The sequence below is a fragment of the Branchiostoma floridae genome, chromosome 5 (genome assembly GCF_000003815.2).
Source record: "Branchiostoma floridae strain S238N-H82 chromosome 5, Bfl_VNyyK, whole genome shotgun sequence".
Taxonomy (NCBI): Eukaryota; Metazoa; Chordata; class Leptocardii; order Amphioxiformes; family Branchiostomatidae; genus Branchiostoma; species Branchiostoma floridae.
In genome coordinates, this window is record NC_049983.1 from 6,438,673 (window position 1) to 6,453,727 (window position 15,055).

Genomic DNA, 15,055 nt, shown 5'->3' on the forward strand with positions numbered 1-15,055 from the left:
AAGGAAATTGCTTTCTTCCCAGCCCACTGGCACATTTACAAGAGTGGTTCTAAACATATCGGAAAACGGTAGAAACTACTACTAGTTAGAAAGTTAAACAAATGTTAGGAATGTCCAAAACAGCTATTTTCAGTTAGTGTTTGTAATACGTTTGAACTATTTCAAATAAAAGAATATTTTAGTCACAATTATTCTAGATTGTTCAAAAGTTTGAACATGTTTAACATATTAATTAATATATGCTGGAAACATCTTGAACTTAACGTTAGATCTCTTTATTTAGCAGCGTTTCCAAAAACGTGACTTTTCACTGTAAGACCATGTTCCAAAAATTTGCATCATTTTCAAAATGGTAGATTTGTATGTGTCATTGCCCCATAGAAATAGGTACTAATCTTGTCGTACGTCTTGTGGGAGAGAGCACAATGGTCGCTCGTTCAACCGCCATGGCAAATTGACAGTATATTTTATTTCTGGGTGTGCCATTTTTAGAACGGTACACTCAGTTCGACAGACCGTTTGTGCAATATGACTTTCTCCATTGTTGATGTCATTGAATATTTAGTAGGCAAGTTGACGTGACAACACCCACATTTTCTTTTAGGAAAAGGCATTCTCAGCAGAATGCCCCCCTCCCCCTTCTTCCAAACAACTACACAAGTTACAAACGTTCTTCTTAGAAATGTTCTTCCGCGAAACGTTATCACAACTTCCGTTGCACAGTACTGGCCACAAGTGGTCGATATACAGTGTAAACATAGGTTCACCTAAACAATCAAACAGTTCGATAAGTTTGCTCGAGAAACAACAAAAACATTTCTCCCAAACGCTCTGTTGCTCAAAACTACAAACATCTTGTATTTGTTACCATGTAACGTTTAACCAAATCCGTCCATTGTCCATCTATACATGAGAGAGACTTGGACTGGGACACTTTGTTAATCAATAGAATTTAGTATGATAGTGAATACACTATTCCCTGGCATTGGGACAGTACGTTTTACTTCTTATTCTTTCAAAATGCCTGTTTTCAGACTAAGGTTCTCCTCCTGTAATATACACAACGAACTGTCCCTAAATCTCAAGGTGCGCCGCCTAGTATGAAGTAACACACCAACAATGCAAACACTCGATACGGTCCACAACATCCGACCAATGGAGAGGCTCCTCTCATATACCCTCGCCATGACCTCACTGGTCATCTACGTCAACTATTTAATGAGGGTGTTTCCCGGCTTCCGGTTGGTTTGCGCGTGTTTAACATTGCTGGAGCACCTCAGACCACCATTTCCTGTGGGTATTACGACACCCCCCTCTACTGTCTCCTCCAGTGGTGCCTTCCCCAGTGCAGTCTTGTCTTTGCGCCTATCGGACGTGCATGTGTGGAGTACCACTACTTAACTACAATACCAACGCGAACGTCAACGCCAACACCTGGACTTAAACCTGACGTACGCATTCCGGTCGACTGTCTACCAACTGGATTTACGGAATTCTTAAGGGTCTTAAGGGCCTTTGTACAGGGCGTGCGTCAACACGGTAAGAGCAGAGTGCTTTCTCCATTGTCTCATTCTTCAAACATTCAACAGTCCCTATTCTCCAAAAAAGCTTTTAAAGTTCGGTCAACTGCTAAAGCATTGAATATATGATTAAAGCTATTTTCTAACTGACGTAACATGTTAAACTCTTAATGATAGGTATTAAGTCTATGTATAGGATGAAATGAAGCTATTTTTGTCGTGATATAAACATGTGTTTAAATGTATTATCTGAGGCGATGCCTTGTCGTCTGGTAAGCCTGTTGATTATACGTTGATACTGAATAGACAGTGAACAGAAAGAGGTCAAGTGTATAGTTTAGACTAAGGCTAAGAGAAGATAATACAGTTGTAGTCGCGAAGCACGTCATAGTTTTGGTGAAAGCTGGCCGCAAGGTCTATGTACCGTCGGCTCGGCGAAGTGATGACGTCACAGACGGAAGTTGTTATTTCCGGGCCCGTGTCGTGTGTGTCTGGTTTTTGCGCGAGCCTACTTGGGAACGCCGCCTGTTCAAACACTTCTCCGTCCGCCCGTCCGGGAGCTAGCCAGCGGTACGTAGCTACAGGTGTCGCTAGTACGTGGTCTGTCCAGTAGCTCACACTGGGGGAAGGTAACGCACAGGGTGTCCTCAAAGTGGGGTCAAGACACAGGTGTGTGTATTTTGTCGTTCCTTGGTATAGCTCGGCTGCAACGGTTAGGGTTTTGTTATGGTCTGACTTGGTGGTGTACTGTGAGTAGGCCATATCCATAGACGCATACACACATGGCGGTATCACTTGTAGGTCAACCGTGGTCTACCTCGACAGACGTACCCGGATATCCTGTCCCGTCGAAAACTCGACATAGGATTGTTTGAACGGCGAGACAGGAGCGTAGCCTTTTCTTTTCGTTGTAGTTTATTTGATAAGAGATCAACAGCTTTTTTTTCACCACCCACTCTCCTTTCGGACGGTTCTCTCGTATAATAGGTCTACGTGACGCATAGAATGGTGTTCTCGTTTTGCAATGTATACGTATACTCGGCGAATGCCAATTATCAAACCTTGGACGCTTGGAATTGGTGGCCTGGTTTCTGGTATTTTGTCTAGGTCGATTTGAATATAATGGTCGTATATTCTATCAAACTGATGCAGTACCGTTTTACGTTATGCATTTATTACTTATAATCTATGACGTTATATTAAACGTCCTTGCTTAAATGGCTCTTATTTGTTTCTTACGTCTATACCTATGCCTTCAGACATTTCCCCAGACGTCATACTAGAAGGACATTTACGTGGGACTATGTCTAGACCTCAGGTGTCTTAAGCAAGGTCAACAGACTAGACTTTTGCATAGGCCCACAGGCCCCGGCCCAGACCGCTACGCGGGAACTGTTTTGGGTCTAAACCGGAGCCGAACCGGATATCCGGTGTGGTCTGTCGCGTTGTGGCGGGCTGCGAACCACTAAACTGTCCATGAGTAGGCTACTGATGTAATTGAGAAAGCTTGGTCTCTTCTCAGAAAAACCGCCTTCGTAGAGCGAGGGAGAGAGACTCAGAGAGGGAGGGAGTGGGTTTCGAAGGTGCGTGTTTGTTTTTTTATACTACGCGTAGCTGGTAAACAAATAGTGTTTGTCTAAACTGTCCATGAGTAGGCTACTGACATGACTGATATAATTGAGAGAGCTTGGTTTCGTCTCATCAGACGAAAAACCGCCCTGGTGTAGAGAGAAGGAGAGAGAGTGGGTTGGTGTGAAGGTGCGTGGGTTATTTTATACTACGCGTAGCTGGTAAACAAATAGTGTTAATCTAAACTTTACTGTCCATGAGTAGGCTACTGATATAATTGAGAAAGCTATTAAAGGTCTCGTCTCGTCAGAGGGAAAACCGCCCAGGTGTAGAAAGAGGGAGAGAGAGAGAGGGTGGGTTGGTGTGAAGGTGCGTGGGTTTTTGGTACTACATGTACACGCGTAGCTAGTGAAGAAATAGTGTTTGTGTAGAATTTTGCGGAACTGGAAGCGGAACGGGAACAGGACTTGTTGCAATTTTAAGCTTCATCTGTGTTTGCATGGACTCAAGTTGTTGGTGTTGCAAGGTACGGGGGCTTCGTTCGGTGCACTTTCCAAGCAGAGGTTAGGCTACTTATTGTTTTGGCGTCTTTTGGGCGGTGTTGTTCTATTTTACCAGGGCTTCCAAACTAGCTGGCGGGCAAACAGAAAATCTGTGAAAATAGAAAGCCCGACAATCATTTCAAGAAAAGACGTCATGCGCATACTACAAAGGTCTGTGATTTCGGATTCTCTGTATGAAATTTAATCTTAATCTTTCTGTGTAAGTGAAGTGAGCGCTCGCTGTTTCAACAGCGCTTTTCAACTAGTCGCTTAGTACGTCAAAACAAGGTGTATATATTCACATGGGAACGCGTCGCGCGGGGGCTTGAAACATTTCTGCTTTCCATTTGAAGGCCGTCCTTCGTGGCACCGTAGACAAATTTGCGCCCCACAGGAAGTAGCGTCTAGGCGGTAGTAGGTACAATGTAGTAACAGCAGATATTCACTTGCACAAGCAGAGGTTCGTAAGTCTATTGTCACGTATTGGCGCTTTTTGTGTATACTCCGTTTGCACGTTCTGAATCTTGATATGAATGAATAGGTCCGATTCATTTTCAAATTTCTGAAAAAGGAACAGGTATTTGGTAGCTTGGTGGGTTTACTTCTGAAATGAGGTGTATGTTTTTTTTATGGTTTCCCAATCTCCAAGCAGATGTAGGGTGCGGCCCAGCCAGTGTTTTAATCTCCAAGCAGATGTAGAGTGCGGCTCAGTGTTTTAGGCCTGTTTTTACGGCGATCTGTGTATTTTCCTTTCTAGCGGTATGCGTTTTAGCTCTTTGCATTCTCCAGAGCAAAAGGGCATAGGGTATAGAAATTGTCTGAAGAAGAGTTCTCTTTTTGTCGCTTCGGGCTTTCGTACAATTAGCCTCTGGCTAGGAGAGATTGTGTTACACAGGCTGGAGACTAGTCATAGACAGGGGGTGTACGCTTTCGTGACCTTGATACAGATCGGGACGGTTCATTGAGTATCGGTCAAGTGTGTGTGCAGGGACTGTTTATTTACCCTTTCAAAGGTCATGGCTACCGGTGAAACTCAAAGACACTTTCTCATTGGTTGAACCGCTAATTGTGATTGACAATCGGGATTGGTGGCTGAAGATACCGTTGACCGAAATTCTCGAAAGTCTTTCAAAATGCGACTTCCGTAGATATTCACTCGTTTCAACGTTCAAACAAGTACTTTGTACAAGTACCAGTATGCGTGTGGCGAGCACCTTGGTTTAACCCATCCATAGGCATCAATCATGCAAATTGTGGCCTAATTTGCATAACTCATGAGGGAATAATCCTATCACACAGTGGTAAAACGGTACATGAGGTAGTGATTTGGAATTCGGCTTTATCATCTTGCGCATTGATGAACACAGGTGTACCCAGTACATTGTATGTGCGCGGGAAGGGCACCGGACGTTTCTGAGAAAAATGAACGTGACCACATCGTGACCCGTGTTTTATACCTGGTCCTTTAATCAAAGGCCCATTATGCAACATTTTGGCTTCCTAGATGGACTGTATTCTCTTAAAGAAAACCTTCTCGTTGATGAGATGCACAACCGATTTTCAGCATACTGGAATCAACATTCCATGTTTTTTTTCAGAACTGTTCAAAAACAAGCTCTGCAGACTTTCCGAAACCACCATGAACTCAACCCTCCTAGAGTAAGCAATAACATACTGTACACTGGTCTGAAGGAGCACAGTTTTTATTAAACACGTTTCTATGGTGCAATAATTCTGTAACTGTATCCATCTAACTTACTGCATAGATAAGTATGTTTTACATTTTACAGACCACTGCATATGATGATGATATGTATAAAGAAATGGTCGGAAAACTTCATTTTAATTGTTGTCCTAATATGACATAAGAAATGATATGACTGAGCAAAATACATGTTTCAAGTTGATAAAGAAATCTAACTCGCTATAGCCTGCAATAGCTGTGCCTAGGACATTGCATTACAGATGAACTTTCGTACTATTTCACCCTGTTATATTTCGCATGTGCTACAACATAATCATATTCGACGTCATATAGGTGTTAAGCTACGCACGGGGAAACCTTTCCGTTACGTAACCGTCAAATCCGGGTACTTATATAACACTCACAGCATTAAAGTTGCAAAATATGGGACAAAACTAGATTATCGTTTAGCCCCCAAGGAACATTTCTTCAAGAAAACATTATCCGTTTGATATATATATACCATATAAGGATTCAGTGGGCTAACTGTGTATTTCTCTCTCTATAGTGCCGCTTAGAGAGTGCTGGCTGCACAACTACTACGAAGTCCAAGCGGAGGCGTGTACATCGCATCAACACATCAACCATTGAACGGTAGCCAACTTGGCAGTGTACAAGAAAGAATGCAAGGTGAGAAGTTGTTCTTTTCGCTTGGCAGTCACTTCAGGGTTGGACAACTTTCCAAAATTCACTTGTCCTATCGGGCAAGCACATAAAAAAATTAGTTTCCCGAACCAAGTTTTGACTTGCCCAAGATTCAAATGTCACTTTTATATTAATTTTGACATCCAGCAATGGAAATGAATTTCTTACTATTGCCTCTTTTTTTCTATGTTGACCATTGCTCGATGTCATGACTGTACAAAGTAACAAGTATATAAAAATCTCACTCAATGGAAAAAAAACCTTACTTGGGGTAGGTCATGCACTTGCCCGATCAGCACTTTTACTTGCCCTGGACAATAGGGCTAGTGGATTCGTTCAACCCTGCACTTAATGTTTTTTTTTCAAGAATTCTTATCTGGTATACAATTTTGAGAAAATTATAATATATTACCTTATATGACACACGAATAATGGTAAAGTTCGCACTACGCGTGTATTGAAGTTGCTATGACACAACCCACGCTATATGTAGATATAGTACAAGCTGAAAATAGAATGCAATGTACGTATTGTGTTTGTAATTGTATTTGAATATTGATAAAGATATCTATATATGGACTGGTATATTTCCATATATGGTGCCTCACAAGGTGTGCATCGTGGGCGTACACTGCATATCAGTACCATGTTATTTACTACCCGGATATGGTCATTATACTTTCTGTCAATATAAGTACGATAAACTGGTTATTTTTAGAACTACCTTTGGTGGGGTTTTACGCAGCTCTAGTTTTTTTACTCCGCTTTGTACATCGCAGACACTACGTACTTTGCAACTGGGAGAAAATACATGTGTTCAAAACAATTCCGCACGTTGTTTAATCAAGCCGGTCGCTAGCCCTGCTTGGCGGAAATCGCCTATAATGAAGGGTGGTGACGGCAGCAGCTGTTTACATTCCGGCGGTTTTGGGGGGGGGGTGTACTTGAAACCCGAACGGAAGTGGTAAAGGGTTCGCGAAGGTCATATATTCACAACTATTCAAGCAAATATCCTTGTGGAAACGATCTTTCGTCGTCATTGTGTCGATTTTTGTCGATCTAAAAGCTAAAACGTGATAAGTTGTTTCTGTAGAAAAAAGAGCGAGTTCCCGCCATCCCTATTAGGAGAGTGGTATCGCCCTGGTAATGTTTAGTCACGACCCGACGACAAGTGCGTCATCGATGACGTCAGAGCAGCCCATCCCACGCCGCGCGGCTCTGGGCACTGACGTGAGCGCGCCGATTTAGCAACATGACAGCATTAGGGCGGAGAGTCAGGGCTCCGGAAGACAATACCAACACAAAATCCCGCGTGCACCGCAGATAGCAGGGTAGAGCAGTCTCAGCGAGTAAGCTTCGGCGGTAGGACGTGTGAAAACACGCGCGTGTATAGAACACCTGTTAAGCTGCTACTACGTTCCCATACGTTATCCGTTACTACTCGGATCTGATTGGTTTGTGGCGTATACGTGCGTAGGAACTTACAACCGTACCAACATGTGCCAGACAGAGGAAGAATACTCAGGTATATACGCGTATTTTTTGTGTGTACAGCTAGAATCCGGCGCATGATTTATATGCCATTGTAATTTCCTTCGGAGGTTGTATTTTGGGTGCCGTATGTCTGTGTGTGTTTTTGTTTGTGTACAACATAAGTCGAGAAGCTGTGGATAGATCCTTATGGTATTTAGTATGCAGGTAAGTGTCGGGAAATCGAAGGTCAAGTTCGATAACGGGCCTTCAATATCTTTTGTCGGAAATTGACTCTGCAAGTTGAATACTGCCTGAGAATTGGGACCTGTTGTGGATATTTTTTATTGTAAGATCTCTGGCATTTTGTATTCAACGAGAGAGTACAGTATCGTTTTTGGATGATCGTAGAGTTGGGAGGATTTTCTTTCTTGTCTTTTTTTTTGTGCCGTCGGCAGTGTAGCTCGAGCTCTGAGCCTATAAGATTTCCACCTGGAATTTACAGTCGGACCACGCGAGTAGCTATGACGTTCGTACGGCTATTCTCCACCGAGATCAGCCGCATTTCGAGCTCGTCTCCCGGCGACCATAACACTGACGCGCGCACGTAACTTACGTCAACGCCACGTTAAATATTTCAAACGGATCACGCCGCTCCTACCTTGGTAAATCCCCTGAGTTTTAAAGCCTTACAACGGCGACAAGTATTAGTGCCAATATGCTTGGACTAGCGAGCTGTTTCCGGTGGTTACCGGACCGGAAGTAAACTTCCGGCCCGTGTCCTAGAAAATGCGCCACTGTCGGGGTAACCAAGCGACCGGAAGCTATGCCCTTAAAAGGGTAAAGCTTCCGCGAATCGCTTCTTGCTCAAGACACTTTTCTTTAGAGGCGTGCTTCTTCCCCTTTTCCTCACATTTGAGTTTGTGTGTCTCCTGTACAAGTCGTGTTGCTCATCGCAGGTTGTTGTTGTTGTTACTATAGATTCAAGAGATATGGGGGACTTGTGCGAACCACCTGCCAAGAAACTTTGCGTAGAACGCCTGACGGAAGTCGACTCGACTGTAACTATTAGACCAAAAGGTGAGTTTTTTATGTAATTTTGTGCGGAGTAACAACTTACGCCAGCAGCTAGTAAAGGCATGGGGTACTAGCGCTATGGGGTATGGGGTGGCTTGGTCACTGCCCCCCTCCCCAAATATCAATTGTATGACATGCAGTGGCCAATGTGTCTCTCCCTTTACTAGTCCCACATTTGGTAATAGAAAAATTGAAAGATAGTGCATGTATGTATAACGTTACTAATCTAAAACCAAAAAGGAATACGATACCCGGAAATATTTTCCAGGGGGTGGGGTAAAACCGCCCACCCCCGCCCGAATTTTCAAAATAAACTATTCCTGTGTAAAGCCGTACCAGCTGTTTGTAGACGGAGCCAAAACCACCAATGAAATCCGTACTTACTACCTGGTGTGGCAAATAATAAACCAGGATTTGGAACAGCATATAGGGTCTGAACACGTAGGGTTCGAGGGAGGAAAATAAAATTGAATCTTACCAGTAGCAGACTGTCTTGAGACAATTTTAATATTCTTAAAACAAGATAAAGTTTCTAAAAGAAAAGAAAAATAGGTGCAGGTGGACCTTTAATAGCCTCTACCAGGGTCGCTGGAAAAATATTAGTAGTAGAAATTGGCCATATAGAAAGAGAACACACCAGAAAAAATTGCTGGAGCCTGGAAGAGGCTACCTATGGAGCCTGGTATAGGCTAGCTGGACCTAACCACTGCCATCTTAAAACGTTAACTTGTTTAACTAACAAACAGTTCCACTACCTCAAGCCGCCTGTTGAGCGTTTGCTGTGTACGCCAGATAGAAGATTATGTCGCTGTTTAATCGTTCTTACACCGTCGGCTGTACGTGACATCCCTAGGTAGGAGGTGCCATGCCAACACCACGAGTTACTGGCAATGCACCATACATTGGCGTACCGTGTCTTACAACTTCTGGCCTTGTGACCTAAGATTGCATAGGATCGTGGCATTTCGAAAATGCAAGGTCTTGACATCGTGAAAACCTTTTTCGGAGAAAAGGCGGAAGCCCTTTGGTCTGCAAAACTGACAACCCTATCCTAAGAACTGAAGCCTATACTGAAAACAATTCGCCGAACACGTTCAATCTTTGGCTAGTCAGCATAGTCACCCACCAATCCCTTCCAGTCTTCGAGCTGGGAAAATACTAGTAGTCATGTCCAAGCAGACGTAAGGTTCCGGTTCGTTCGCGATTTTGCACGCCTGTTTTTACAACTCTTATCAATGTTTTCCCATTTTAGTGTGTATTTACCGAGAACGAGCCGTATCCTCACATCTGCTTGGATATTGGAAACATGATAAAAATTGGCCAAAAAGGTAGAATAATTTTGCCAACTACTTCAATCGAGAAGGAGACACTTTCGTGTAGAATATAGCAAGGCATTGGCGTCTATGGTATAAAACTAGTTCACCTTTATCCCATTGGTAACCTATATCCGTTGTTTTTTAAAACAGGGCATTTAGGGATATCAAGTCGACGGCCGGTGGTTTCAAATTGCAATTTGCAAGAGTCGACTCGATATCCCTAAAGAGTCTGTTTAAAAACGGATATAGGCTACCCCGCGGATAAAGGTGAAGTAGCGACAGATGTAGAATTTGATCAGGTAAAAATTACTTTTTTTATAAACACAATGTAAAATCCATTCCTCGTGGTTGAAATCACTGTTTAAAGATCTGTATTTTTTGTACATTTAAGGAATGGAGCCCAACCTGACGTTGTGGCAGTTCTTACTGGAGTTGTTGTTGGACCCGAAGAACGCCAACCTCATAGCCTGGACGTCCAACGACGGCGAGTTCAAACTGAACAGCGCAGAAGAGGTGAGAGATCATGTTTATGATGTTTATGTTTATGGCAAATTATGTAAACATTTCTCCGTGGAAATGAAATACATTTTGTTAGTCAGTGTACTCACTACGAGCCTGAAAGAAACAGACTATTTCAAACAGTTGGCACAATATCACCGAGCTTTTACCATTTAGAAGATCACCAAAATACTACGTTTTTCGAAAACTCACCCCTATACAGAACGTGGGACAGTTCATTAACCACTACCTTCAAAGAAGAAGCTAATCCTCACAATAGTAAACATAATATCTTATATTTGATAAGACGTTAGTGTTATGTGGTTTTACTTTGAGACTGTACAGACTATTCGCCTTCGGGTATGATTTTGCAAACAAGATATGATCGAAATGATGGTTCATGTTTTGACAACCAACCCCGAAAATCCTGGTTTGAAAAACAATATCGGGAAAAGGGCCTAGGGGCAAAAGTTCATAAACACAACGGCTCATAAATAGACATTTGAAAACGCAAAGATAGTTGTTACAAAATCCTCAGGTGGAATACGACATGATATAGCAACAACTAAATATCATGTTTTTCAACACGTGCATATAATTGCAACAATACATTCTCGTTTACGTGTTGATTGTAAGCTTATCGCTTAAAAAGATTCGATATACTCTCTTAATTTCTTACGTTGCAACCTTAGACGTGGTATCGACATCACAGTGAGTTCTATAAAAAGCCCGTTAGATCTCACACCCGCTGTTTTTCAAGACCTAATCTCTCTGATCTGCTATAGTTGAAGCCCGCATATAAAACACGTGCGTATTTCCGGTGCGTATGGCGTATACGCTCACAGGATACCCGTCATATATATCTTGGGTAATTATTGGACCTCCGGATATGCAATAGGGTCAAGCAAATTTGATCGGAGTTAAGTATTTATAGTCCTATTTTTGGTAGCCCTTGCGATGAAGATAATACAGGAGCTTATGATTGGGCCAAATTGAAAAAGCAAATTTGAGCTGCAAATTTCTGTTTGGCTTTTCCTAGCAAGTACAGTCGTATATGTAAAGGTGCCCTCTCACTGCACTTAGGTCACGCTTGCGTCATTGCGGGGTTCGAAAGATACTCAACGAATTTCAGAAATAAAGAACAAATTTTCTGACTTCTTGTATATTTTGTCGTCTTCTAAGTCATACTTTTACGTATTTTCCAATATCTAAATTATAAAAGATCGGAGAAAATAAAATGATGCAGTGAACGAACCCCCGTAGTGACGCAAGCTTGACTCAAGTGCAGTGAGAGTGCACCTTAAGTCAATAGGATGTTTTAGGACGGCTTTATTGTTGTTTTTTCTTTGCATATATTGCAGATGATTAGATATTGATATCTGTAATATATTTTATGTTACAGGTGGCTCGACTGTGGGGGTTGAGAAAGAACAAGACTAACATGAACTATGACAAGTTGTCGCGGGCGCTGCGCTACTACTACGACAAGAACATCATCAAGAAGGTGATGGGGCAAAAGTTCGTCTACAAGTTCGTCAACCTCCCCGCCGTTCTCAAACCCGACGTGAAGCCGTCAGGTCTTCATCCGATCGCGCCCGACGTCGGGCGTTCGTCTCCTCATTTACATCAGCATCAAAACAACATGGCGGCCATGCAGGGGTACAGCAGCGGCGCCAACACGCACGCGCAGAACGCGTCAGTCATGACGTCACAGCATCCTCACTCCTCGGGAGTGGAGAGCGTGCAGCTGAGCGGCCCGCACCACGGGGTGATGAACACTGTTTCCCACATGACGGTGCCTCAGCTGCACCTGTCGGCACCGGAGCGCCCGCACCCGCGGCCACACTCCCAGCCGTGCGCTACCCAGTCCGTGCCGGTCAGCCTGCAGTTCCGCACCGCCACGCCAGACACGCTGAGGCGCAGCAGTCCCCACCTCGCCGCCACCACGGTCTTCAACCCAGTCTCCACCAAGTCCTTCGAGTTCCACCACCACCAGATGACGTCCTCGGCGAGCCACTTCACACAGAGCACCGCCACCTCCACCATCCACCGCCCGGCGGTGTCACGCCACAGGCCGCACTTCATCTCCATTCCCAACATCATCAGCGTCGACTCGCCCATCAAGAGCCCCACCCTGACCACTAGACCCACCGGCGCCCCCGATAGCCTCACCACCACACACTTCAGCGCACAGACGCCGATCATGGTCACCTCCTCCCCCTCCCCCCTCATCCCTAACGGTCAGACCGGCACCCCCGTCATCCCCCTCCACTTCTGGAGTACCCTCTCCCCGGCCGCAGCCCTCAGTCCCCGCTTCACCCCGTCTTCAAACCACTTCCAGTTCCCGGCCATCACGGGGTCCGGCTCCATGCCCGTAGCCATCGGCGTCCCCGTCAACTCCTTCACCGGCCTCCCCCTCTCCCCCCTCATCCTATCCCCGGGGTTTCAAAAGGTCTACTGACTAGCCGACGAGGACCAAAATAAGAGAGGACCAACTAGATCTAGAACCCCCTCCCCAGAATCCAGGCTTTAAAAACCCGGAACATCTTCTCCCAAAACCGCGATCTTTCGCATGGATGAAAATTTTAAAACTGAGCGCTGGCCGCCAGTGGACTGAATAAAACCAAGGACTTTTCTGCATTAGCTTGTATTGCAATTACGTAGATTTCGTAGACTTTGTACAAGACCCATGCGTGGTTGTCTTTTAAACCGCTCTTTGTAAATTTGCCAGAAAAAAAGGGGATTTCCACAAGTGACAACTTTGAACACTACGTTCATGAGGACCAACTATAGGGAGTTGTAAAAAGACGAGTATGATTTTGCCAAAATTTTACTTCTTCTCATATGAGCACATTTTGGTGATAGAATTTGAATTGGACCACAAAGACGATATTGTCGTCGGATGTTTCTTTTTGTTTATTATTTGCGACCGTTCAAAGAACGGAGATGTATAAAGATAGGTCTTAGAATTCAGTCAAAGAAGTAACAGTTTAGACAAAACTTCAGACATTTTGGTTTGATACCACACTCTTGCCCCATCCAAACCCAACTTGTGGATTATTTCCTTGACTGAGTTCAGAAAATGTCTGTTCATTGTGATATAAAATGTATTTATATAAGTTTTGTCCTGTTGATATGGAAGACTCTATATTTATTGTGGTCATATACTGTATGCTACTTTGTAAAAGTGCCGTATCACCAAAATATGATCTTCGTCGGATATTTTATGATGTTCTATTGTAGTTAAAAAGTGAAAGTGAATTATGAAAAAAATTCTTCTGTGATTTCTCAAGACAGGATATTTTTCTACTTATATTTACTGTAAAAGTCGTGCACTTGTTTCAGACCATCGACAGAAGTTATAACATGGCTTCTCCCATCTCACTGATTTGAATATTTGTGTAGTATTCACTGACTTACGGCCGGGCGGGCCAACATTTGATTGTATTTAATGCTGCGGTCACGATTGCACCGGTGCCCGTACGGACTGTACTGTAGCCCCGGTCGGGTTCCGAAGCGAAAATAATTGTCCCGGTGGACTGCCGAATATCACGGGGGTTCCTCTCGGTATGCTCACGATTAGCATATTTGTTACCGGGTCCCTGGTTTATTTTAATTTCGAGTTAAAATTAACCCGGGGCCCGGCCGTGTCCAAAAAATAACCCGGTACCCGTAGGGGCCACGCACGGGTCACACCCGAAAGTTGTGTATAGCCCGTAAACTACCGGAGGGGCTCCTTTTTCCAATCGTGACCGGAGCATTATAATTATGGCACATTTTCACTCTGAAGACACTTGTACGTGTACAAACGATCTCCACTGTTCCTTTATTGGTGCGTTTGCTCATGTTAAACCACAGAAGTATTCAACACAGATAGATTTTCAACGTGATCATCAATCTTCGGTGTTTCAATCCGTTCTTGTAGATATAACTTTGGTGCGACACCTTCTACATACACGATTTTGTCAGAAGAATAACATAATGGAAGAACGAAAAGCCATGATTTTTAAGATGGACGAAAAACTAGAGTTTAAAGTGCACGCAATACGTTGGGACATTTTGAACATATTTGTAAAGCTCTCCTTGCTATTGCTTGATATAATAAAGACTTTTATGACGTATTTATCTGGCTGAACTGTTTTCCTTGTCTATTTCAAGTACTGAAGTTATGACCTTGCCAATAAGGTTGTATTTGGTAGCGTTTGTATGTATGTATGTTTGCATGTATGTGTGTCTGTGGATAAACAGCATAAATCGAGAAAGCGTACATAAATGGTCTTGATATTTAGTATGTGGGTAGGTATTGATGAGACCTCGATTCATTATATTTTGGCCCCCCTAGCGACTTGTCACGATACTGCAGTGGACCTTCCAGTTTTGACATCTCGTGTTCTGGTCACGATTTTATAGTGGTAACGGATAGCACTTGGGACGGAAATAGTAAGTGGTGTATGTTTGGGCCCCCTAGCGGCTTTTTAGGACTGCAGGAGTGGGGTCTGTTTCAGACTTTGAAAGACAATAACTCAAGACAAGAAGGGGTTCACCGATCGTCACGATGTTTGGTATGTAAGTATATTAGGTGATGCTCCAAATGATTAGATGACAATTATGCAAATTAGAAACTAATTTGCACAATGAATGAGAAAATCTCATTAATCATGATTAATTTCATAC

At 43.4% G+C, this 15,055-nt stretch overlaps 1 protein-coding gene across 3 annotated transcripts; it reads left to right on the forward strand.

Moving 5' to 3' along the window:
• Positions 1–1,285: 1,285 nt before the first annotated feature.
• On the forward strand, positions 1,286–14,502 carry LOC118415789 (ETS domain-containing protein Elk-3-like). 3 transcript variants are annotated; one of them, XM_035820611.1, is made up of 5 exons: positions 1,286–1,539; positions 5,884–6,005; positions 8,472–8,570; positions 10,275–10,396; positions 11,784–14,502. In XM_035820611.1, exons 2-5 carry the CDS (start codon positions 5,999–6,001, stop codon positions 12,840–12,842), a joined length of 1,287 nt encoding a protein of 428 aa, XP_035676504.1. In that variant the 5' UTR covers positions 1,286–1,539; positions 5,884–5,998; the 3' UTR covers positions 12,843–14,502. The 3 variants fall into 3 exon arrangements, with proteins under 3 accessions (XP_035676504.1, XP_035676505.1, XP_035676503.1); XM_035820612.1 differs by lacking the exon at positions 1,286–1,539 and adding an exon at positions 2,169–2,189; XM_035820610.1 differs by lacking the exons at positions 1,286–1,539; positions 5,884–6,005 and adding an exon at positions 7,096–7,545.
• Positions 14,503–15,055: the final 553 nt, after the last annotated feature.